This window comes from Myiozetetes cayanensis, unplaced genomic scaffold (assembly GCF_022539395.1).
Source record: "Myiozetetes cayanensis isolate MyiCay16 unplaced genomic scaffold, myiCay2020 scf3, whole genome shotgun sequence".
Taxonomy (NCBI): Eukaryota; Metazoa; Chordata; class Aves; order Passeriformes; family Tyrannidae; genus Myiozetetes; species Myiozetetes cayanensis.
In genome coordinates this window covers 11,748,784-11,775,351 of record NW_026087521.1, presented here as the reverse complement: position 1 = coordinate 11,775,351, position 26,568 = coordinate 11,748,784, and the positions used below count along the sequence as shown (strand labels likewise).

The following is a 26,568-nucleotide window of genomic DNA, read 5'->3' as shown; positions in this document are numbered from 1 at the left end:
TTTAGCTCCTTATGGAAATTGCTGTTACCTGGTTATTTCTTGACTTATAAGTAGCAGAGAATGTCAGTCCTCTTTCCAAGGATTATTCAGTGTGCTGAATACCCTGGGTAGAACATTTGTGGTTACTTTGAGATCTTCTACCTGCATGTATCTTATTCCATGTAACAAATAACAGTAATCATACTAGAACAGCTTATGTTGAACAAATACTTTTATTTACAAGGGCATATGTGACAGTTTTAAAATAAAAAAATGGAACAAGTCTACTTCCAGTCTTCAGCCTGCTCTAGATAAAGTCTCCAGCTTGACTCATTTCTTATTTGGCTTTCTTGTTTGAAGATCAAATTCGTGGCAAAATGGTAATATTCTAGTAATTTGGTGCCAATCACGGGGCTGAAAACCACCTGGCAGAACTCAGTCTCTTCGTACGTAGAAGATATTGTATCCCAGTTCCACCATCCCGCCAATAAGCAGGGCCCACAGTGGGATGAACACGTAGGCCAGTTTCATGGCGGTGAATCGCTGCAGTTTGGCGCAGAGGGCGAGGCAGAAGGCCAATTTCAGGAGCATTGCGATGAGGTACCAGGCTTTCTTCTTCATGTTCTGGGAGCCGTTCCGAGGGTCAAAGCCGGACTTGCACCGTCCAGCCATTTTTACAATTAACATCACTAGGAGAATTGTATCGAATATCCACACTGGAATGAAAATGAGGAACCAGTTCCACGGGGCTTTCTCATCCAACTTCAGCACCAGCATGATGAGGAAGAGTAACGTAAAAAGCCATGTCAGCAGTACTCTTTGCGCCAGGGACATTCTCATTTAAACAGCTTTGAGAGGGAGGCCTTCGCTGTCAGCAACAACCTGACAAAACAAAAGAGGGAGGGAAGGCATCAAAAGATGGCACTACACCACCATTAGGCTTATTCCCTAAAGGAGAGCAATTTCTGGTTCTTGCTTTCCCTGCCTTCCAACCTCACCCACACACTGTTTCCTGGCACTTCTTTTGTAAGTACCATGCTCAGCTAAACACTGTTTGCTCCAGTCCCCCCTTCCCTTTAAGTGCCTTAAGGCAGCCATGGAACTGCCTTAATCTAAATTGGGTCTGTGAAACAAACGGGGCCTTAATCCTAAACTAGCTGTCAGACTCGTTTAAGGATTTTTGAATGCTAAGAATATGTTTAGATCCATCTTCCACCAGTACTGAGGCACTCACGGCTAACACTTGACATCAAACATAACAAAATAACTACAGTAAAATGTAAACCAACTAAGGAGCAGAAGTAACAACCCCTCTGAGTGGGTCTAGAATTCATGCTACAAAGATAAATAACTAATACATAGCAGTGATGGTGCTGAAATAGGTTTCTTAATTATTTTAAAAACCAGAGTTTAGAAATCTGATAATTCCCTTTACATTACTGACACTCTTTCACCTGAAATAAGAACATGAGCTTTGATTTGTTCCAGATTACAAAAATATTTGAAATAGTGAAAGTGAGATGTTGTGAACATCTAATCCTCAGCACCGGATGCTGAGGGAAGGACAAGAGCTGCTTCCCCTCTGTCCCCTCAGTGCCCCTGCCCACAAGCTGCTGCTTCCTCTGTGTTATTACCAACGCTTACAACAAATTCTGTGCTCAGATAAGCTTTGGAACCTGGAGGAGGGAAGTAAAAGTTCCTGTCTCAGCTGATGAGGAGGTGACCTGCTTCCCAGGAGCAAGGGGATAACCATGTTGCACACCACTAAAATTATCCTACAATTTACATCTGTGTCTCCTGATACACAGTTCCACAGATCTACTATTTTGTTCAGGCTGGGTCTAAAGTTTGAATGGATTTGATTTCATGATAGTAGTAGGATATCTTTTAAGGAAATGATCCAATTTTGCCTAAAATAGTCCTAAAATTGGAGTGCATCCCCATGTTGTGTTGGTGCTGACACTTGTGTGACCCAAGGCAGGCCAGTTCCTTCAGCTGAACTACCCAAAAATAAATGAGTTTAAAATAGGATTTTTTATTTGCTTTTCACAGTCTCAGTTTTGCTGAGAACAGTAAAGGGTCTGGTGAAAGCCAGTTACTGGCAGGGTGGAACCAAGACCCCCACCCTCCCCTTCCTTAGGGAAGGGGTGAAGCTCAGCAGTGGCACTGAAGAGTCAGTTGCTAAGGGGACAAAAACCCAGAGGAGGTTTAGATAGCCTTGTTCTGCCCTTGTCACAGAAACAAACCCAAACCAGCTGTCAGGTGCAGAGGATTACAGAACAACTACAGAACAGCTCCCCTGCCTGAAGCTTTTCCAGTATTTTGAAAACACTTCCAATATTCTCAAGTACAAGTCTGTGGCTGAGGTGAAGAGTCGTGATCTGAAATGAAGTTTCAACGTTCATGAGAACGTTTTTTTAAAAAACAGTTCTAGAAATCAATGCTGCAAACACTGCAAGAAGGAGGCTCTCTCGTTAGCAAACTGGAGAAAGCAGAAACCAAAGAAACAGACTGGAAACTCGGGCCCGAAAGGAAAAAAGAAATTCAACACTGTTAGAAGTATCAGGTTATCAGATACTCAAAGAAGGTGCTATCACCTGTCTCTGGAGGAAACAGGAAGCTACTGAAGATGCATTACATGGGGCTACTCAATTTTAAGGTTGCTCCCTTGAAAATATTTTCAGTTTCCCAAGTGTTCAGAACCACTTTGTAACAACTGTAAAAAGCAGAGGCAGAAAACTCAGCATGGGATGTTCTGCTGCCTTTCTCTGACTCAAAAGATGTTACTGCAAAATTGGGCAGGACTGCAAGGCCCCAGGCAATTTTAGAGGCTTTTTTGGATGAAAACTCGAGAAAACCCAAGTGTACTTTTGAGAGATCTGAAAGTCCAAGTAAAGAAAGCTGCCAAATTTTGAACACTGACAGCTGGCTGCGCAGCTGACAATATGATGGAAAGTTTGATTATATGAAGCATCTCGTGATGGAGGAGATGATGGGCAGACTCTTTGTGGAGCCCAGCTATCCCAACACCACGGGCAGCCCTGGGAAAAAGATGCCTCTGCGGTACAGGTCTGACCGGGCACCTCTGCGAGAACTTAAGGGATGTCACAGGCAGAGAGTGAAAATAAACAGGCTCTCAACACCTTACAGGGCCCATATAATTAGGAAGTGGGAATTCTCAGTGATGAGAAACATCAAGGAGCATCACTGACCTTGGTGGGACGATCTGCATAATCAGGATGTTATGAAAGCTAATTCTGTCCTATTTAGGAGGAAAAAATTAAGCGGTGGGAAACTTACACATGACATTCAACTCAGTGGTAATGATAACATAGATCTATACATTTAGATTTAAACCTTGAACATCGCCTAAAAAAAGAAAAAAGTCCTGAAATTTACATTATGCTGAAACCAAGTTAAAACAGAATCCCAACTCGATTAGCTGGCATTTTGAACCCATTTAATAGGTACGAGTAATTTAAGAGCTAGAAAGAAATACCGCGGTAGGCCCGGTTTAAAACGCTGTTCAAGCACAGTTTTGCTATTCACAACCTCGGCCCGTCCCTCAGCCGGGCGGCCTTGTCCCGCCAGGCCCCGCTCACCCGGCCGCGCCGGAGGCCCCCTGAGGTGGGAGCTCCCCCCGACCCCCGTCACCTACCGCCGGTCCAGGCGCATCCCCGGTCGGCGGGGCCCGCGCTCGGCTCAGGGGGCTGAGGGGGCTGAGGGGGCTGAGGGGCGGCCGGGCCCTCCCCGCCCGCTGCGCCTCAGGGACCGCCCGCCCCCTGCCCCGCCCCACGCCTGCCATTGGGCAGCGCCTACGGCCTTCTTGTTGCTATTGGTCGAAAGACACGTCGCTCAAATCAATCCCCGCCCACCGCCTCTTCAGGCACACCCCTCCAATTCGCACCAGCCCTCGCGGCCGGCCCGCCCTGAGCCGCGCCCCCTGGCGCCGATTGGCGCAGAGATCTGTCTGTCACAGCGGCCCCGCCTCCACTCCGCCAGCCCTCTGTCGACCCCTAGCCCCGCCCCCCTCGCGCTCTCGTTGGGCAGCGCCGCTGCCAGTCACGACTCGGCCCCGCCCACGCCGGACGGGAGGTGGCGCTGTTTGGCCGCCGGCCCGCGCTCGGCCCCGCCCCCAGCCCCGCCCCCCCGGCGGCGCGCGCGCCGGTGGCGCGCTGTTGCTGCCGCCGCCGCCGCCGCGGCGCGCGCGCCGCTCTCCCCGCCCCCTCTCGCCAGCTGTTGCCTCGCGCGCCTTCCCGCCGCCGCCTCGCGCTCCCGCCGCCGCCGCTGCGTGCGGCGCGCGCTGCCCGCGGCACGTGCCGACGGTGAGAGAGGGGAGGGGCGGGGCTCCAGGGTGCCGCGGCCACAGCGCGGGGAGCGCGGCGGGAACCGGGGCGCGCAGAGCCCTGAGTGCCCCCGCTGGGGAAGGGGCCAGCCGGGGCGTGGGGCGGGAGCGGGGGCCGGCTCGGGGTCAGGCGGCGGTGCCCGCTCGGTGCGGGGCTACAGCGCGGCGGCGGCGGCGCAGGGCGCGCATCCCCGGCAGGGCTGCCCTGGGCGGGCGGTGGGAGCAGGGCTGCTGCCGAACGCCACCCCCGGGGGGATCCCGGCCGGGGCAGGGGCGGGCGGCCGCGGCCTCCCCGGCGCCGCGGGTCCCTCGGGCGGGGGCCGGTGCCGGCGCCGCCGGGGCGCGGGGTCCGAGCGCGGCTGCGAGCGGGTCTGACCCACCGGGTCCGGCCGGGGCTGCGGCCGCGCCGTCCCGGGGCCGGCGGTGCCCGGGTGCTGTGCCCACTCCACCGGGCTCGCCGTGGGCGGCGGAGCCGCGGTCACGGTCCGGGGCCCTGCCCCTGACTCCTGCCGTGAGGCTCCTTCTCCCCGCGGAGCTGCTCGGGCGCACCGAGCGCTGCCCCAGTGCCCGGGTCAGGTGATGGGAGTTCTCTTCTCCTTCCCTTTAAAGGTCCTGAATTTCAGCATCTTCACAGTCGCCTCTGTCCTCGTCTCCCCTGTTCTTGAGTTTTACAGTCCTTCCTCTTCTTTTCCTCATTCCTTACCCCTTTTCTTTCATTTTCCATCCTAGACCAGCGGCAACCTGACTACAGCTTGCCCTTGGTTTCCAAGCTGGGAATCAAAATGCTAGATAACTTCCCATCAGTTGAAGTTTCTGCTGTCACATTCATTTCCCTGGTGTTTTAGTTCCTGTTTTTTTCTATGAGAAAACAAAGGAGCTGAGGAAAATTTATTCCATTTTATTGCATTCCAGTAGAACTATCCAGGTGTTTGTTTCTGTTACTTTTGGTTTTCGTACATAGTCTCTGAGTGGGTGTGATTTAGGTATATCAAATTCAGGGTAAGTTTTAGCCCTTAGCGTCAAGCTCTGTGCTTGGTGTTTTGCTTTTTATTGCTTTTAGGTGTTACTGGTCACTTGAAATGAAGTACTGCTGAGTCTTGCATTATGTTCCAAATTTGCCGGTGTCTTATCCATTTGTCATATAATTAACAGGGAAAAGTAATTAATTGAAAAACCTAACTTGTTGAAAGAACTTTAATTAACATTCTGAAATTCTTTGTGATGAAATGTTCCTACAGAAAATACAGATGGTTTTACAATTTGGACACACGAGTTCTCTAATAGGAACGAAGCTAAATACAGTGTGTCATCAGTAATTTGTCTGCTTATATCTTCCTGTTGATGCTATTAAACAGATGGTGGTATCTGTTTTATCAGGGAGAAGTGCATCCCTTGAAATAACCTGTTAATCCTAGTAAGTGAATCCTAATATCTTTAGCTGCACTTGGAGTGGTCAGTAAGTGGCAGAAGGATATATTTCTGTTATATACATTAGCACTTGGCATGAGACTTTGTTTTCCTGGGGTTAAGAGGCTAAAAGTGTTCTGTGAATAAATCTCTGGGTTATAAATAGCTGTAAGTTTTTGGCTATTTTTGTAGCTCTGAAGGTTTTGGTGATCTTCTTTGATTTGCCTCTTTATTTGTGACTCCCTGGAAAGGATAATCTTTTTCTCAGAAGTCTTATTTCTTTTCCAGTAAGGTGTTTATGAACTGATGTATGTACACACATTACCCCCACAGACTCCACTGTACAGTATTTGTGAGCAATTTTCATTTCTGAAGGTGAGGGCTGATAGCAGCACTTGGAACTGGTGTGTTTAAGATCCCGATCCGCGTTTGAAGTGGAATGTTTGTGCAGTTAAATGTTCTGTTGCTATGTTTTACTGCCAGTGTATGTTTTTATTTCAGATATAAATATTACAAAGGATAAAACACAAGCCTGAGTCACCTGAAAAAGAATTTGGAAGCCTGGTTGGTTTAATTCAATGCTTGTACTAGATTTTTTCCTTTTGTATTGTGTGGAATGTGACATACCAATACTTTGCCAGTAATTGTTGGGAACTCCACAGAGCATTTCAGGTATTCCAGTAGGACTGGATTTCTACCAAAGCAGAGTTAGCTCAGCTGGTCTCAAAAAGTTGGTCCTAGCTGTATCCATAGCTGCTGGGCATCAGTGTGAATTCTGGAAGAACTCAAAATCCTGTAGGTTTTGAAATCGGAAACTCCGATTATTGGTAACTGAATATTGGTGTGTTTTTTGGGGTGGGACAGAGATGTGTTAAAGAATTCCATCAGTGTTGTTTGGGGCAGTTGACAAGGCAGCGAAGAGTGGAGCAGCTCTTGGAGTTGAACACTGCTGTTCCTGTCACAGCTGGCAGGGGTCACTGGAAAGCAGTGGACATAATTTCTTCCTAATTCTCCAAAGCTACATATGCTGTCTTCCCAGACTTTTTCTAAATATATCTTCTTACTGATTTATAGTAGAAATTTTGTTGAAGAAATTTTCTTCTTTTCTCATGACCCCTGTGAGCAAGAGCAATGACAGTCAAAGACTGGGTTCTATTTTTTAAATTTTTTTTTTTTCTGTCTAGGAGGGTGTTCTTTTCATAATAAACAGCATTGTCTACGGACTCATCACCGGACAGTTTATGTGAATTTTTAGCAAGGCTTACTAAGGGCAAAAAGCTTGTATAATTACTTTCTTTGTCTGTCTACTCCCACTTGAGTCACTTCTCAGATGATGAATCCAAAGTTAATGGCAACCGAAAGACATTAAGTACACAGTTTTTATAAAATTTTTATAAAACTTTTGACAGGTAGTGACCGAAATTAACGTTCCCAACCAAAAAAAGGCAGTTATAACTGAGTCCCTTCCCGCTTCAAAAAGTGACCAACTGCTGGTCACTATGTACTAAGCTCTGAGCCATCATGGTGCCTGCTGCCACTGGCCCAGCCAAATAGTTGGGATGGTTGTTAAGATGGGTGGGGGGCAGGGAAAAAATGATGGGTGAGGTGGAGCAGGACAATAGGGAGCCACGGGACACTGGTAAAAACAGACAGACTTAATTGCTTCTGCCCACGGGGCAAGGTAGGCCTGTTTTTTCTGTAATTTTTTTGTTGTTGTTTTTTGAAGGAAACAAAACAAAACTCTTGGGATACCTCTGTCAGAGGCACTGCTCCCTCTGACTGTTCAAGGATGGTTGACCACCACTTACTCAATGATAGGTGGTGATGTGAAAAATAAGACTTTGAAAGCTTTAAATATCATGTTTTCTCACTTGAGTTTACTGTAATGTTATTCGTGAAGTCCTTTCTGAGTGCAGAGGAAATGGTTAACTGCTTGAAGAAATTATATTCAAATTTGTAAGGAGAACACAAAGAGCCTAATAAATTGCCTGTAGAGGTAAAAATAGTAATTAGGGCTATAATGTATTGCTGTGTAATGTTTGGGTATGCTCTACATGTAATCATAGAATAATTTAGTTGAAAGAGGTCATTGGAAGTCATCAGTCTTGTCCAACCCCATGTCAGAGCAGCCTCAAAGTTAGAGCAAACATGTACATATAGATAGAGATGACTATTATATTGTCAAAAATTTGGAAATACAGCTTGGGCATGTGATGTGTTTTTGTTTTTTTTTGTTTTTTTTTTTTTACAGTAGAAGGATATTAGAGAGTTCCTAGAGCTATACTCTTATTTCTTAATTTACATGTGTAGAGGGGATCTTTCTCCAAATTTGTTTTCCACTGGGAATACTCTTTAAGTGAAACATGTAATGTTCAGCATTTAATTCTTTGCTCCTTTGAGGTGGTCTTGGTAGTTGCACTCCAGAGAGCCTCGATGGCTTCCTGGAATGAGTCCAATCATTGCATTGAACTCCCATTTGCAAATAATTTGTTGCTCTGTTCTTAAAAAATAAAATGCAATTGCAGAGTGGGAGAAGAAATTAAAGCAATATCGCATCAAATATGAAATCGTGCAAGCCTTGCATTTTGGAAGTTGGCCAGCGCCAGATGCTTTTGGGGTTTAGGTGGTTGGCAGATGCTGTCTTGGCAGCTGAACACTCTTCGTGTTGATCTGTGTGAGGGACAGTTTGTTCTGTGTGTTGCTCACACTCTCTCCTTGGTATTGGCTTCTGGCCTTGGAGGGGTCGAGTTAAGGGGAGTGTTTGTATGGCCAAATACAGCCCAATGATCTCTTTGGATGTTTTCTTGCATCCTGGGTCATGAAGCTTGAGATTTCCTCAGCTGTGTGTTGATTTTTTTCCCCCCTTCTCGTTAATGCGTGATTAAATAGCTGCTTTCTTTTCGAATGGGAGTAAAGTCTTGGCTTCAATGACTTCCTGTGATACTGACTTTAACAGTCTAATTATGTGTTGTAATATAATATTTCTCTGTTAAAAATTTGGCTTTGCTATCCTCTCAGCTCAATTAATGAATGAAGTTCCCTGTATTATTGGAAGCTGTTGTTCTCTTGACTGGATTTTCTGTATATTTCCTAAAGTCTCATTTAATTTATTAGAATTCCTTTTTTTTTTTTCTGTTCATACTTGCCTGTTTCAACAGGGAGAGTCTTTTAAGTGGTTCATAATTCATAGCCCTTCTCAGAACACTTCCCTCATTATTTTAATATTCTTCTTCCAATAAAATATGTGTGTTTAAAATCAGATTGCACAACCAATCAACAGAGCTGTACTGCAGTGTTTTCGTTGCCATTTCTCTTTTATTCAGGTGTCTCTGTGTTCTTCTGACTGTAGTATATTGGATGGAAGAGCTCCCTGAGCTGCCAAAGTTCCTTTCTGGATTTGAGATAGCTGTTTTTAAAGCGTTGAGTGGTGTGCATAGATAACACTTATAGATAACATTGACTTGGTTGATTTTATGTTGCCTGTTCATTGTTAAAGTTGATCTGTATTCTTAAGCTTTGACAATTTAAGATTAATTGTTATCTAGAAATGTTACTACTTCAGGTTTTCTTTTCTTCTCTGAAGAGTAAAAGATAAATACAGCAAGCTGCTGGACCTATTTACAGAAACTTCAAATTTGGAATAATAGGACAGGACTCAGTTCACTCCATTTCAGGACTTAATTTAGGCAGTACATCATAAAAATGCTAGTCTGCTGGTCCAAATAGGGGGAGGAGGAGGGGGGAAATAGTCTTAAATAGTCAGGATTAACAGTGTTAATGGTACAGTTGTCTCCTGTGTGATGGGCTCCGATGCTGGTAGAAAGAGGAGTGGGAGCTGGTGACTGGGGATGGGTAGTGACTGTGGTGGTACTGCCTTAGAGTGGTTAAAACCCTTGTGAAGGCTCACTAGGCCATCCTGACCTTCGCCATCAGTTGTGTGGACCTTACATGTCTTTAGGGAGTGATTCCTTCTGCTGGAAGTTCCCTCTTCAGAGTTCTGGAAGCCAGAAGGAATGTGGGGCATCTCAATTTATTTGTGAGCCACCCTTAGCTGTCAGCGCCCGATGAAGCAGCTGTGTGATGAGTGTCTGTGTTGGTGTTTCTAGTAAAAGTCTGATGGTTGGCATACTTAGGGGGTTGGAAGTTGTGATTCCTGGATGCTCTCATCCTTTAGCATGAGACCTTGGGAAAGAGGCAGCCACCAGAGCATGTGCGTGCTGGATGAGGTCCTGAGTGCCTGCCTCTGTCGCTGCGGAGCGCTCGGGCATGTGAAGGCTGGTGGAGCATGAAGAGACCAGACTAGGAAGATTTAGTTTAGTTTGGGGTTTAGGATGCTTATACGTGAAGCATCCTAATGCTTCCAGGGATTTGTGTGCGCTTTGCCTTGGAGTGGCACTGAATGGAAGAGCTACAGGACAGTGGTGATCCAAGGAGCTCCTAGGCACTGGAGCAGGTAATCACTAGACCACTTCGTGCAGTCTGGATGCTGCTGGTAATCTTCATTATCCAGTTAGCCCATGGCAGGGAAAAATGTTGACTCCAAATTTTGTTCTGGCTGGTTTTGATCTGTGACAATGTTTGCTTTTCACAGGCATCAGTCTCTTTAGAAGTCTTTGACATCTCTCCAAAGGGTCTTTGAAAGTCCACATATGTTCTGTCACTTGGTCATGTTTATCAGTTAGTTTGACATGTTCAGAAATACTGATAGACTGAGACATGATCTTCCTTTGCAGAAACTGCTGATTAGACCCTATCAGGTAGTCTTTTGGGTATAATGGTGTTCCATTTTTAATGAATGTTTTGAGGATCTTGCCAGATACACATGTAAGGCTTGTTACTCTGCAATTCCTTGCTTGGATGACTCCAGAGACTTTTTAAAGAACAGAGACCCGGCATTTGCTACTGTGTTCCTGCAGAACAGTGACTGTTACAAGAGGCAGCAGCTCTTTCTGACAGCTCAGCCACTTCATGCCTCAGCTGCTTCAAAAACTTGCTGGATAACTATTTGTAGAACATGATGCAAACTCGGTGATTTAGGAGTGGTTTTCAGCTTCCTGACTGTAGTCATTGAGAAGCCACAACTCTGCCGTGCAGTGCCTGGTGACAGATAAACAAGTCTTCCTAAACACAAGTCAGTATTTCCAGTGAGCAAGATTTATTGCGTTTAGAATCACATGAAGGAGAAAAGGAGCCTAGCATTTTATTTCAAGGTGGATACTGTATTTGTTTTGTTGTTTTTTTCAAGAATTTGTTAGGATGGCTGTGTATATAAATTAAAAACGTGGTATTTATAGATATTCTATTCTTTAAGAAAGTTGTTACAGCTGTAAGAGCAGGTATATGTATGCAGTATTTCAGGGATTTCTCAGTACAAGTTTGCAAATGTTTAATAGGATATGCATGTATGTGTATAGTATGTAGTACAAAAATCCCAGGAATTAAATAGAACAGAACTTGAGATTGACCACATACTGTGTTTAATTTAATTTTTTAAAAAGATACAGCATTTTCAGAAATAGCTTTTGGATCTATTATGCTAGCAGCAATTACTGTATTTGGATTAATGGGAATTTTGAAACTAACATCTCTTATATAAGATAAGCAAAATTAACTTGATTATAGTTTCCTTTAAGGGTCTGGATTGGTCTCTTTTATTAAATGGTAGAATATGTTTATATATAAAAAAATCCAATGCGCAGGCTGGAAGGTGGAAAGACCTTCCCCGGATCTTCGCTCGCGAAGACTGGCCATTATAGAATATGTTTAAATAGTAGAAGCTTTTTGCTAATTTAGAAATACTGCAGCTGGCTCAAGGGTAAATTATGAGAGGTGTAGAATCCTGGATTTCTCTGTAGAAGAGTCCTTCCCCCCCTATTTTTATGAGTGAGGTATCTGTGGGATTGTGTCATGTCACTTCAAATGGAGCCATGAACCAGTTATGTAACAAAATTAGGGACCTTGCACAGACCTTAAGGCTGAGGGCATAGATTCCAGAAATGGCTGCAGCAGTTGCAGCAACTGCACGCAATGTTCTTTTGCCAGAACCTGAAATAAATCTCAGAAATCCTGATAGTCAACATTTTGTTGCTATTTCAGACAGTTGTGTAATTCCCTGGAAAATCAAGTTTTGCTTGGGAGACAGTTACTTTCTGTGGTACTTTCTTGTTCCATGTGTGGGTGTGTCTGCTGTGGAAGTGAAGATGGCTAAGCTGAGCCTACTTCCCGTCAGAATTTGAAAACTGTTTCTCACAAGCTCTGTGCTGCATCTGTGAGATCTTCCTGCCTGGGCTGGTAAGTGATGAAGGGCATGAGCTTATAAGGAAGAATAAATGTGCAGTGGCAGAAGTGGGATCAGATGCAGTGGTTTGTGGGCAGAATACAGAGGCCTGATAAAGTATCAGTTTTTCAGTACCTGACACCTTACTGGAGGCACAGGCAGGCATGGACATGCTACCAAGTCTCTGTATGTGTCATGAGACGTGTTTGGTACATCTCTGTTCATGAAGTACAGGGCTTGTTACAAAACAGCCAGCACAGACACTGATTCATATTTTGTTGTTGATGCTGTTGGCCTGATCAACTCCTCCAATAAACAAAAAATTCCCCAAATATAGATATAGGGATGTTCAGGGTTTTTTTAAATCTGTTGTTTGGGGATGATTGTATTTTGGGTTTTCAGTGGTTTTGTTAGTATTTCTTCTTTTGATAGCATGAAGAGCAAAGTTTGAAAATTGACTCTCATTCTCAAGCAGCATCTTAGGAATGCTGGTATCCAGCTTTAGCAGAGTTGTTGGTGTTCCTTGGGGAAAGCAAGTATGTTAATTCCTCTTTATTTACAAACTGTTAACGACCTTGGATTGCAAGACAGCAACCTGGGAGGGCTTAGCAGGCATGGCAGCAAGAGTACTTTTCGTGCTGGTTGCTGCATATGGTCCTTAAGTTAGCAGCGTCTGTTTTTTGGTGGGTTTTGTGGTTTTTTGTTTGTTTGTTTGTTTTTTAATGTAACTTTACTTTTATCCTTCCCTTTTACCTGCTTCAGGTTTTCTTGAGGCTAGCTTGAATGGAATATGGTAAAACTTCCACTGAAAGGTGTGAACCTGGGAGTGACAAGTTTCTCTTTTGGTTGTATACAATTTGCAATTCTGAAATGCTCCTTTGAGAACAGCGATGCATAGATAAAGTGCTTAAAAAGAACACTGGATGCATCACATAGTATTTGATGTTCCCTTTCAAATAGGAAATGTAGGTTTAATGGTTTACTTGTAATGCACATGAAAAAGAACGCTTCCTTTGGCACATTGCTTCAAGGGTTTAATCCTGTTCTTTGTGACAGTGGCAGAACTCCCCTGGATTTGAGTGTGGGAAGGATGACTTCTGGTAAGTTTAATGCTGTATCTGCCTTACTCTGATAACCTGCGTTGTTTTGTTACATCATGGCACAAGCAGCTCTTCAGTCGACAACGGATTGTTAATGTGACTCAGCTGATTATTGGGCTCATTTAGAATTAACTTAAAATATCAAATAATGTCAGCAATCTGATGATAATGTTAACTTGTTTCTTGATGTTGAACCTGGAAAGTGAAGTATTTTTCGTCATTAAAGTTATTTTCTGGCTGTGCATGAGCGGGTATAATGTTTTAAGAGAGGTTGTGTGATATGAATGTTGCTACAAAATTAGTAGTTTAGGCCATGGGTTTTACTATTCTGATTTGTTGTCTCTTCTTACTCTACACACCAGTGAACTTATGCCTGTGATTGTGAAACTGTAATATGGAAGATCTAATAATGGTAAAACAGGTCTATCATGGAAAGCAATTGAAACCAGCTTCTAGTATTCTCATAGCTTTATGTAGCAACCTTTTTAAAACTACCTTTTTAATTTGCTGTGAACGTAAGTTCTTCTGAAGGTAATAAAAATCAGTGGTGTTTTAAAAAACATTTGAGACAAATGCCAGAGTTTTGCAATTTTACTCCTGATGATGTATAGGGAACGTGCCAAATTGATCACTTCATCATTCCATGATCATAATGAGAAGGACATTCAAGTTCTTGACTCAACAGCTGGATGGTATCCTGACCATTCAGGTTGGGATTGTTATAGAGGAAACAGGCTCCTCGAAATACTTAGTGATTCACAGTATTTACAGGCAAGGAAAGCAACTATTTGCCTATGTGTCCTTGCTTCTGTTGTATTTTTAATTACGTCCTTTGCTAGTTGACACTGCTTAAATTTGTATATTCTTCAAAAAATTGTCATTTGTTTTCTTTGTCACTATGAGGAACACGCTTTTATTCTGGACTTGTGTCAGAATTCAGATTGCTTTCACTTACTGTAGACTGTCATTTAGAAAGACATGTATTTGTCTGACTAGGTTTGCCAAAACTCTGAGGATATGAGTAAAACTTCTAAATATGCTTACTTTGAATTTATTTAAATCCTTTCTTACACAATAACCACTGCAGTGCTGCATGCATTTAGCTACCTGAACACATCTAAATATAGATTTCTGTGGCCTTTGAGAAACTGCTCAATTGATTGTGAGGTGTAGTGTGTACTTGCTTAAAATGGAATATGATTATGCCCTGAAACTGGAAATAGCTAAGAAACCCCACTTCTGAGTAGGGATCACCAAAACCAGATAATCTGCTTTTAGCTTTAAGGAAATAATGAAGTTTTGATTAAAAAACATTGCTTGTTATTCGTAGCATTAACTGTGAGTTTGATGGAAATGTAATGAACAGCTCTGTTGAGTGTTACAGAGATGTTGTGATCAAGCTTTTATATTTGGATGCTCTGTCTGGTCTCTGAAGTTGGAAGTATTTTTTGTGCTGCTATTAAGTCTGAAGCTAGTTAAGATTAAGTTCGTCTTGTAGTAGTTATTCTGGACAGGCCATTTTACAACTGAGTGCTAAAGCTGGTCCCTGTCCCAGATGCGGATATTCAACAGAGAACATGGAACAGATGGATGGGGCTGGAGGGGATGGGAGGAGGATCAGGCAGAAGAACAGGCAGTGCTCTCAGCTGCTTTGACTTGTTCACTTTTACCCCATCGATACTGATATGCGTGGCTCGTACAGGCCGATTTCAGGATCAATATGAACTGTCAACTGAATGACAGATTAACCTGTAATAAATGTGCAGAGTTCTGAAATTGCTGCGATACTTTGTCTCCAGTCTGAAGTGTTCAGTGAGCTGTGGGCAGATGCGGAGTCAGAGCCAGGGCTGCAGCTTAAGGGCCTTGAATTGTTACCATCCATTTCTCACTCAGATAAGTTAGCTTCAGGCTGAGCGTGTTAAACTCATAAAGTCTCACTTCACCTCTCTAAACCCCCCAAAACCAAAAGACAAACCGAAAAATCAAACCACAGACAAATGCAAGCCCCTGAGCCAGAAACAGTGCCCAGAAATAATTAAATAAGCCTTTTCACCTTTCATTACAGTGCTGTCTCAGAATGGTTGTGTCTCTCTTGAATAAAGCATGTGATATTTCCTTGTAGAGGTATTTTTACTTAGCACACACTGTTTTGAGACATCCATCCCATGATTTTGTCGTATTTACTTCTGTAAGCATCGTATTTGCATTTGTTTATGCAAATGTGTATGCAAATATGCTTTAAATGCCACCAAAATAGACTCTATGGAGGATTTAATGTACAGAGTTTCTTAAAAATATGAAAACCATGGATAATCTAAATAACACGTTTGTTGATAGAAATCAAGTAAAACTACTTCATTATACTTGGTTTATAGTTTCGTGATGTAATTGTTTCTTGAGGCAATGGATTTTTGAGTGAATTGGAAAACTACTGCAAACAAAGGCTACTGCCTTTAAAATGGCTTATCCAATTTTTAGCCATATTTGACACAGTTTGAAGTCTTGGATTCATGAGTTAACCTTGGTTTCCTGAAAAATCATTGACCTTGGAGAGAGAGATCAAGTTAACGTAGCTGTTGAGGGAAAGGTTTCTGTGCAGGTTCAGCAGTTCTTTACTGCTCATAATGAGTTGCTCCAACCTCTTTCTCATCCTGTGACTATGATGGTAGGAAGCAGGGTATTTTATGTGTGAGAGGGGATGTTGGTTTAAGAGAAATGAGGAGGAGTTACAGATCCTTCAAGATGGGGACTCAAAGGAGGGGAAGGCGAGGGTGCAGGTGTGATCAATATCTGTGTGGCCCCTTCCTGCACCGAGCAGATTTAGGTCATGTATGTGGAGGCTTTGTGTGTGTGGGAAAGGGTTTTGTGTCACTTTGAGTCTCTAGTCCAGTATAGCAAAGGGTTTTAAATTTAAGTTTAATTGAATAGGTTTTCAAACAAGAAAGGAAATCCTTTTGTAAGCTTTGTGTATGCGAGAAAGAAGAGTGACCAGTCTATGTAATATGCCAGGTTATATCAAAGTCTCTGTTGGACTTCTTGCTTTAAGTGATATAAATGTTTTTATATTTATTGTGCAAATGAATTCTTAGTAATTGATAGTTGCTTTTAGAAAACCAAACTCTATTATCAGAAACAAATGAGACAGAAACAATTACAGATGTTGACACAGTCATGGCTGCCAGCTTTAGCTGACTTGATGTGACTTACATGATGATATTATCAACAGTGGGAAAATTGCGGTGTTTGTTTGCTCAGTTGCACCAATCGTCAGTGTTCTGATATTTCTGAAATCTGCTATGACTGTCTAAGCTCTCTGAGACATTTCTTTATCTTGGGTTGTAATTTTATCTGAAGTTGTGTAAAAGATATTGGAGTTGCACTGTTAGAGATCATAAATGTAGGCTGTTTCAGGTTTGTACTATAGTGTATATGGTGCATATCCAAACTAATGACAGTATCTTTTAAGTAATACACTGTGTAAAATATGAGTACATCCATACACAAGTCAGAGAAGACTGTCAGTGCAGAACCGAATCTTTTGGAGGATCATTTTTTAAATAAATAGAATTATAGAATATACTGAGTTGGACCCAAAGGATCCTCAAGTCCAACTCCTGGCCCTGCACAGGACAACCCCATCTTTGTGGCCCTCCTTTGGGTGCTCTCTAGTGGCTTAATGTCTTTTTTATATTGCAGTGCCCAAAACTGCACACAATATTCAAGATGAGGCTGCCCCAGTGCAGAGCAGAGCAGGACAATCCCCTCCCTCCCCGGCTGGTGATGCTTTGCCTGATGCCCCCCAGGACACGGTTGGCCCTCCTGGCTGCCAGGGCACTGCTGACTCGTATTCAACTTGCCATCAACCAGGACCCCCAGGTCCCTCTCTGTGGCACTGCTTTCCAGCATCTCATTCCGCAGTCTGTAGGAACATCCAGGGTTGCCCCATCCCAGGTGCAGAATCCGGCACTTTCCCTTGTTGAACTTCAGGTGGTTGGTGATTCCCCAGCCCTCTAATTTGTCAAGGTCTCCCTGCAGGGCCTCCCTACCTTCAAGGGAGTCGACAGCTGCTCCCAGTTTAGTATCATGGGCAAACTTACTTAGTATTCCTTTCAGTCCTGTGTCCAGGTTGTTTATGAAGATGTTGCAGAGAACTGGGCCTAAGATGCAGCTCTGTGGAACCCCACTCGTGACCCATTGCCAGTCTGATGTGAACCCATTCACTATAACTCTTTGTGCCCAACCTGTCAGCCAATTGCTTGCCCATGGCATGGTGTTTTTATCCAGCTGTGTGCTGGACATTTTGCCCATTTTTCTTTCCAAGAACTGTCTTGGCAGATGGCTGTGTTGATAGGGCTTTTGTAGAGGGAATATTTGCGATTTTTGTACTAACAGCTGGTACCATCAAGTAATCTAATATCTACTTTAAAAAGAGGAAAAACCTGTAATTTTTGGTGATGAACAACATATAATAAAGTGTCATGAGTTGCTCTAATGCTTAGGCTTTTCATAAAGACTCTTATTTTAATTTATTGCACAGTTTCAGTTTCCATTCCATTTCTTAGATCTTGCATTTTTCTTTGCTTTCCTTATCTATGCAAAAGCTGTAAACAAATGTCTTTAAATCAAAGAGAAAGATAAAGATCACATTTAGTCTTTCACTGTAAAAACTACCTATGGGTTAATAATTTTTGTTTCCATTCGGTGAAGAAATATAGGGAGTAACATTATTGACAACATTATAAGTGTGATATTTTTATCAGAAATAAACCCAGAATTGTGTGTTTTGTGGTTTGGTGGTTTGGGTTTTTTTTTTTTAATTTCCTTTTTCTTTTCTGAGAGGCTGATCTTGAGGCATAGTTTGGTGTTTGGGGGCTAAGCTACCCCTTCTTCTTCTTGCCATCAGTGAGGCCAACCTGGGGTGCTGAGTCCAGTTCTGGACTCTCCAGTGTGAGAGAGATGTGACCTGAAACCTTTTATTTTCTTCTTCTTTTTTTTTTTTTAAACTAATGCTATTGCTATTTTTTACCATTAGAGCAAAACATGCTTCTCTTCCTTTTTTTTTTCCCTTTTGACTAGTTTTGTTCTATTGTTTTCATGAGGATATTAATTTTATGGTTAGTGAAGTTCTAGCACTGATTTTTTTTCCCAAACATATCTAATAGTCTGTATGAATTTTTCTTGCATTTTATAACATAATTATTCCTGGACTTCAGAATACTGTGCTGGGCTAATAACTACAGGTTGCTTAATTTATCAGTAAAAAAAAAAACGTGAAATATAATTCTCATGAGGTTCTTGTGAGACAATGACAGATCATCTCTGTGCAACCTGTGTTCTACTGTGAAGGAAGGACAAAACTGAGGCTTCTGATGTCCTGTGGCAGCAGATTTGTAGTGTTTTGTTTGCTTAGAGGAGAAAACCCAAACTCTTACTAAAATAGCAGTGAGCCAATGTGTAAAGTAAATACAGCTGTTCAGTGCTTTGCAGATAATGGGAGTGTTTCTACATTCTCTCTATCTTGGCCCTCACAGGGAAGGTGGAAGTAAATTTCTGTCTCTTTCTGTTAACAGCCTAAAATGACTCTGTGAGTTCAGTGGAATAAATGGCGTCCAAAGTTACTGATGCTATAGTTTGGTACCAGAAGAAGGTAAGATTCCAGTTTGTTTTTTATGGTGGCTTATTGTGTTTATCTGTAAAGTATAAGAAATGTAAAATACTTCTGCACTGCTTGTTAGCATTGTATGAGAGCAAGTAGCTTGAAACTCTACTTCCAAAAGTAAGCAAGTATTTAGTAACTATCTAATGAAATGGAGCAGCTTTTGGTCTATGTTGAAAACTCCTTACTCCCTTGGTTGCTTGTGCTATGGAAAAAAGGAAAGAAAATTTTCGTTCTTAGTAGAGTGTTAATTAATGTACAGGAATATGTGGTTTCCATAGCTCAGAGAAGAATCCTTGTATTTAAGTAGAAAGTAAGAATTGAAATGTATTTTCTGTCAGCAACAAAAAACAGTGTAATCCATAACCAACAGAGATAGCTGGGGATTTTTAGTAGGTAGTTAGGAAAAAAAGTTGGGGGGGGGGGGGAAGAAAAAACTCTCATTTGGAGATACAGATAATTACAATATTGCCTGATTACTGTATCTTTTGATGCATATTTGCACAGAAATGTTGATATCACTTTCTAATTTACTATTTTAACAATTTCCAATCATCGTATCCTTGACATTAATATGCAAGTTGGCTTATTCAGTTAAATTGCTTTTAAAAAGCTGAATACTTCACTAAACTTTGAGAGGTGCATCTTTACTAAGGACATAAATAAGGTGGGATGATTATTTTTTTTTCTTGGCTGTCAATGGTTTAATAAGTTTCTGTGAGCTATTGTTCTTCTTGGGCTGAACGATGGCAATGGTCTTCAAAATAGGAATTCTGGTTAACTTCTACACAGCAACGGGTAATTTCTAGAAATAAGACAATACTGGTATGCTTTGCTGAGGTCTTCACAACTGTGAATTAAAGGTACAGTTGAAAAGGCAGAAAAATGAATTTTACTGACTTAATTTATACCAATCATTCAATTACACATTAAACAAATTTGAAAATAATTCACAATTTAATGAAGATTTTTTGTTTGGATTTTTATACTGTGTACTCTTTCTCTTATTTAAGCTTTACAGAGAGTATTTTTGTAAAAATATCAGTGGAAGTATACTGTGGTTTTGAACAGTTTCTTGCTTGCAGATCCAATCCCATTTTTTAAAGGCTTGGAAGATGACTTGTAAAAGATTTTATTTAATGAAATGCTGTGCAGGATCTCATGGAAGGGGGGAATGATTCTGATTTTACCCACTTGCACTCATTCACTTATATATGTTGATATCATAATAATGATAGTACTCCCAAGCACCAAGCTGTGTGTGCATTTGGTCTGGCCAGGACCTCCTTTGTGCACTGTAAGAGATTCTGGATGTCGGGTCCTCATCCTGTCTCTGAGGTTGTTTTCATTGGTGTTGATGCACTAGTCCTTGGACAGATCTTTTATGGTGTTCAGCTTTGTCTATATAAAAGGTCCTTTGATGCAAGAAAGAGCCTGCAACTCTGTAAATCTTAAATGAGGTTCATGCTTGTTATCTGTTTTTGGGTTTTTTTTGTTGGTTTTTTTTTTTTTTAATATATGTCTGTTTTCCTGTTGGTCATACAGGAAAAGGAATGCCATTTGTGATATGCTCCAAATTTCCATCCTCCTGGTGTTAGGAAGGCAGGATCTTGTGCTGAAGAGTCACTGTGCTGTGATCTTACAGGGGGCAGGCCTTCTGGTCTTGATATAAACAACACATTCTTCAATTTTCCTTTTCCTAGAGCGCTGCTGCTAGCAGGATTACTTCTTATCAGTACAGATCATTCTTTTAACCCTTGCTCTGTCATGTTTTCCAGTGATTTCACACACATTTCCATTTTTTTTGTTCATAGTAACAACAATATCTCTGCTGCAAGTCTCTGTAGGCTTCTACAGAGGTCTGCTTGGCCAGAAGTTTCATGGTGCCTTTATGGCAAGGAACTGTGATGAGGTGACTTCTGTTACTTCGTGAAAAACTGAGCTATCTGCACGAGGGATAAGATCTTGCATAAACCAGATGCCAGTATTTTCCCTGGTGTGAACAAAATTTAATTGTAATCCACACGTGGACTGGGGTCTGCCAAATGAGCAAGTTGTGCTACTTTCAGTACGAAGAAGTGGAATGTTATGAGACAAAGGGCTGTATGGCAGAGAAGTTGCATCTCATGTAAATGTTCATGCTTATTAGATTATAATTTCTTAGATATTGAGGGTTCTCCTCGATCAGGCTGACAACCCCAAGGGGTTCCCTAACTTTATAGTATGGTGTGATCTGTTCCTGGGAGTATCTAGACTCTTTTACCCATGATCTTTTTACTTATTTATTAATTTGTTGTTTGTTGTTTGCACCAAAGGTTTCAATTTGGGCAGCAGAAAAGAGCTGTGCTAGTGTTTGGTTGATAGCAGACTTTTTTTTTTTTTGCCCTTTCAAATACATTTTTTATTATATGATTGCTTATGATGGCAGACTCCTGAACTCTGTGAACTGGTGGTTGCACAGACTTTAAAATTTTTATGTCAGTTTTTATTTTAGTTGTCAGAGTTGTCCCACTTGCCTTGTCTTTTAGATCTCCAGATTCATTGCAACGGTGACTGGAATTGAAGGTGAGGAGGGATCAAAACTTAGCACGTTCTGGCAGTAGAAGTTTGTTTCTGGGGCAGGAGAGAACCGGGGTTGCAGTCAATATTGATCAAATGGATATGACTTGCCTGTGTGATAAAATGAGAAAAATAAATTGTTTTGGGGAGGTATTTTCAGATTAATAAATTTTGGTGTATGAATGCCCTGAAAAAGGAACATGAAGAACTTCTGGTATTTCTAGTCATACATGACTAAGAAGTATTTAAGTAGGTTGAGGTTGTGTAAGAAATATTGAGCAGATGACTTGCTCCTTGTGTTTCTTAGTTTTCAATTTCCATGTATTTTTTGATGTATTTATGTGTCTACTGAATTTCAGAGGCTTGTTGGTTTCTCAAACAAGAGACATTTTTATATTCCTTTAATGGAAGGAGTTAAGCAATTAAGCTCTTCCAACCCTACTTTAGGCAAGTTTTGCAAACAACATGTTTCTTCATGACTCATGCTATTGTCTGAAATTGAGCTCCTCACACGAGGATGATTTAGTAATACCCTTAATTGTTTAAAAGGTCAGACCTTTTATTATGTAAACTTGTTTTTTGTTGTGGCAATAGACTTATTCTGCTTTTAGTGCGCTGGAGCTCTTGATTACTGTCCTGTAAAAATACAGTAATCAATTCTGAGTTATTTAAGGTTGGATTGTAAGATTCAATGTGTTATAGCAGCTTCTTATTTGAGACACGAGATTGCACGGACAGAGCTTTAGTGCTTCCAATGATTGCATTTCCCAGCTGGTACAAATACTTTTGCAAGGCATGAAATCTGCTAGATACAGGTTTGCTCTGTAGCTAAGATAAATTAAACCTCTGCTGTGTTTCTGGTTGCACTACAGAGCACAGTGCTGAGATCCTCTTGTGTCAGACAGGGTTTGTCTGGCTTGTTTTCAGCCCTTGGAGCTGCCCTGGTTCTTGCAATAAAAGGGAGTGGCAGGGTTGTCTGCATTGCTCTCTGGAAGGGTTCCAGGCAGCTACCAAGCTACAGCTTACATAGATGCATTTTGTTACTTAATATCCTTAGGATTAAGTGTATTTACCAGAATACTGAATTTGCTTCAGCTTTGTAATGGATTAATTTTACAGAGAAACCATCATAATGTTTCCTCTGAAAAAATCTGACACCCCCACAAATTTTAAACAATTTCAGTATCTGGTGGCATATCTTTTGTATGATAAGGATACTTTATGTGTACTTGAAGTATTGCCTCAGTAACAGTAATAGATGCTAATAATTTTCTTAATAATTTAAAATATTACATCTATTGTAACTTTTTGCACTTATTTCTTAGAATACTTTCAAGTTTTACAGATAATAGTAGACATGAAATTGTTGGTCTTGTTTCCAGTTTGGAGGCTATATGTAAATTTACCTTAACAGCCTTCCAATTTTCTATCCTTATAGAAAACTTGATGCTAAAATGGAGACTTTTCTCTCCTGCAATATTGTCAACAAATTTGTATAATTATGTTGTTCCTTCTCTTGGGTATGGTTGTATGGGAGGACAAAATGGAACTTAATGAATTGAAGCTGAATCCTGCATCTGATTGCGTATCAGTTAACTTTGCCAATGCAGCTTTCTGCTGTTCTGGGTGTCCCTTGGGTACAGCTATTAAAGGGCACCATAAAACAAATGAGATGTTTCCTCTCTCATATTTTTAAAGGGCAAAATGAGAGTTCTAATGGCATTGCTTTAAGAGCTGTAATGCTCGGTGTTTTACAGCTCATTAGCCCGAGATTATACTTGCCAATTTAGATTCATAGAATCATAGAATGTCCTGGGCTGGAAAGGACCTTGACGTTCACCTCCCACCAGACCAGGTTGCAACTTGGAGCACTTGGTAGTGAAGGCTGAGGCAAAAATGTTGAGGACGTCGACCTTCTCCATGTCCTGGGTAACCAGGTCTTCCGTTTCCTTCCAGAAGGGGTCCATATTTTTCCTAGTACTCCCTTTATCATCAACAAATCTGAAGCAGCTATTTTTTGTTGCACTTGATGTCCCTGGTCAAGTTGAATTCTGTCAGGGCTTTAGCTTTCCTTAGTTGATCCCCGGCTGCTCAGACAGTCTCTCTGTATCAAGTTAATAAAGGAGAAATAAAACGGAAATCATGCCCTTCCGTGAAACCACCTAATTTCCTTCTTGTCGCTGAATTCATGTGATGCATTGGCGACCCTGACACCAAAGGCAGTTTTGCCAAATATTCAGGCTGTGTGGCTATTTTACCTAAAACTCTGAATGGTGAAACAAGTCCTAAAACCTGACAAGTGTGGGAGCTGGCATTCATGAAAGCATTGAGGAAAAAACATATATTTAGATCGTTTCCTTCCATGTAGTGCTGGGATTCAGTACTCAATTAGTCACCTGACCTAATGAGGGTTTCTGAAACTTGTGCAAAAGATCACTCAAATCGGTGCTTCGGCTGAACTAAGCAGGCTTGCATTTCCCCTGCCTGTAGGCTCCCACGCCTGCTTTGCCTTCCCACAGACCGTTGTACATTTATGTAGTGAATCTGATCAGGGAACTGATCTAGTTAAAACAAAGACTGTGAATCTATAAGGAGCTGAACCTCTCTAATGGGGGGATCAGTGAGATGAAATCCCTCTGTCTTGAGAGGGATTGTCTGATTATTAAATTGTGTCATTAGGCTTGGCTAAACTATAATGTAACATTTTCTTTTCTCTTCCTGTCTGATTTGATTGATCTTCCAGCCACCCAGATGAATGCAGTGGCACAAGGAAAATGTGCTGTGGGAAGTGGAAATGATCAGGGATGTAAGGGCAATGCTGTTTTAAAATCCTAGTTGCAACACTGGTAAAATTGTTGGATTTCCAGTGGTCTTCAGGGAATTATATTGAATAATGAGACTGCCACGGTGGTTTTCTTTTCCCAGTTACATCTTGAGGCTGTTTTGTTTTGTGTGAGTAAATTATCATGAAAAAAAAAATAAAAACCCAAACCAGAAGTTAGAGAGGTCTTAAATCCTTGGGTGTTGTTAGCAATAGTGTAGCCAGTGGACCAAGGGAAGGGATTATTCCCCTCTGTTCAGCTCATGTGAGACAGCATTTAGGATGCTGTGTCCAGCTTTGGGCTGAGCGGTACAAGAAAGGTATTGACATTCCTTGCCAGGTCCAGTGGAGAGACACCAAGGTCGTTATAGGGCTGAGTCGGGTGAGGTGCAGAGACTTTGAGAGATCTTGGTTTGCTCAGCCTGAATAAGAGAGGGCAGAAAGGGGCACTTAACTGCTATGACATCTCCTGCTTTGGAGGCTGTGGAGAGGATGGAACCAAGCTCTTGTCGGAATGCACAGGGATTGCAGGGGAGGAAAAAAACACAAGTTGAAAAGTGGGAAATTCTGATTAGATATAAGGATAAAAAGCTATAAGTTGAGGTTTGCCAGGCATCGAGACAGAACCTCAGAGAGGCTGTGAAATGTCCAGTCTTTGGAGAGGTTTGGAACTCTACTGGTTAAGTCCTGGAGCGACCTGGTGTAACTGGACCTGCTTTGTGCAGGAGGTTGGGTTACATGACCCTTGGAGGTTCCAATCTGTTCCATTCCATGAAGACTTCAGTTTGAAATTTGAAGATAGGTAAACATTATCATATGAGATTGTGCTTAATTGCCGTTAATTAGGGAGATGAAATCTCATTCAGTCTATGCCTCTTTTTAGGTTTTGCTCTGTAGTCGACTTGAACCAAAGAAATGGTATGCAAAGTTACCCCTTGTGTCCAATTCATGTCACTAGGATATAGCTTAGAGTAGGTGTTGGTTATTCCTGTACTCTCATTTGGTTTAACCTGCAAACGGTTTTTAACTATTCTTACATATATAGTTTTTCTTTCTGTTTAATTATGTGATGAAAAAAGATGTTTTTTGGTTTTAGTAGGTACACTAAAATCTGTAAACAATTAGGGCAATAAATAAGCATAGCTGATAGATGTTAACAAGAATTCATCTGTAAAGAATAAACCAGGAAAACTATTAATACATAGTTGATAAATGTTTAATTGCCTATTATGAGACTCTGAAAGGGACAGTGTCTCTGCAGTAAGCCTTTTTTTGTTCAGTGAAATGTCTGTGATTAAAATTAAAATTATTGTTCAGTGAAATGGCTGTAAATACAGTGCTGCTGCAGTTATTGCCAGAATTTAAGCGGGTCATTAGTTGGCAATTCAAATAGTTAAGAATAAATAACTCCAAGTTTTGAATTGCTTAATTTTACTCTTGACAGTAGTTGGTTTCAGCTCTCCTTCTGGGGCCAAATTCCATGATTCTCCTCCCTTCAGGAGGAGACAACTTTGAGTAGCTCAGAGTGTTTTTCAATTTTGTTTATGGTGGATTTGTGGACCAGACAACTAAGCTACGTCAAACTTAGCTAATAAACCACAGACAGGAATCACCACATAATAGTTGTACGCTGTCTGGTAAAAGCAAAGCGTTCAGTAACTTTTAGTCAAATGGAAAAGGACAAGGGAGGAATTATGTGTGTATATATTAGGGGCAGAGTTTTGAATTTATAACTGTGGAATTGTTACTTCTGATTAAAAAAAATTCTATGATTCTCATCAATTGAAAAAAACGCACCACCCTGGAAAATGAAAAACCTCCTGAAAAAGAAAATCATCCTAAGAGTAGAAGTCTACTTCAACAGAGATAATTATACTACTGAGCTACTAGAGTATTGCCTTTGCTGCAGTGGGGATCAGTTAATGTAAAAAAAAAAAAGGGTTTAAAATAACTTTTAATAATCTTGTTCTGGGTTTTGAGAAAATGAGATATATTTTTAAAATTAATAGTATTACTTGTATAGAAATTACTTATATATTGATATCTTAATACTAGATTTGATACATAAAATCATGTAGTTATTTTAGTAATGTTGGATTATAAAAGCTAGTAAAGCATATTAGCTAGTATTTTATCACTAAATGTTTGAATAAGGTGTCAGACTCTTAATTGCATTGGTAGACAGTCCAAAGAAGCAACTTTGTTTTTTATTTACCAAACTCTGTATCTTGTATCTTTTATCTTTTGGATTTGTAATACCATTGTGATGTGGCATGTAAAAGTGTTTAGAGGTTTTAAAGAGCAAAGCTTAGCATGCAGGTTTCATTATTGATAAACATTAAAGTTTTAAGATGCAACAGGAAATGCTATGTATTCTTAGGATTATAATCTTTGCCAGTCTGCACGGTCATAAATTATAAATGT

At 41.3% G+C, this 26,568-nt stretch overlaps 2 protein-coding genes across 3 annotated transcripts in view; one reads left to right on the top strand and one right to left on the bottom strand.

The window, feature by feature from the left end:
* Nucleotides 1–26,568, top strand: part of LOC126644255 (protein PHTF2) — a 126,519-nt gene that overhangs the window by 54,765 nt on the left and 45,186 nt on the right. Inside the window, exons 1-3 of one of the 2 annotated variants that reach the window (XM_050323347.1) lie at nt 5,829–6,106; nt 13,065–13,108; nt 18,679–18,755. The exons of the other annotated variant lie outside the window; for it this stretch is intronic. Of the exons in view, the coding sequence (XP_050179304.1) occupies nt 18,711–18,755 (45 nt within the window). The 5' untranslated portion in view covers nt 5,829–6,106; nt 13,065–13,108; nt 18,679–18,710. Of the gene's footprint in view, nt 1–5,828; nt 6,107–13,064; nt 13,109–18,678; nt 18,756–26,568 lie in introns of those variants that run through there. 2 annotated transcript variants of the gene reach the window in all.
* Nucleotides 194–3,769, bottom strand: TMEM60 (transmembrane protein 60). Its single transcript, XM_050323349.1, has 2 exons — nt 3,638–3,769; nt 194–861 (listed from the first exon to the last, which is right to left on the bottom strand). Exon 2 carries the CDS (start codon nt 817–819, stop codon nt 415–417), a length of 405 nt encoding a protein of 134 aa, XP_050179306.1. The 5' UTR covers nt 820–861; nt 3,638–3,769; the 3' UTR covers nt 194–414.

What these genes read in the sequence shown, in the direction of transcription:
- TMEM60 (XM_050323349.1), bottom strand. Translation starts at nt 819, where the DNA reads ATGAGAATGTCCCTGGCGCAAAGAGTACTGCTGACATGGCTTTTTACG.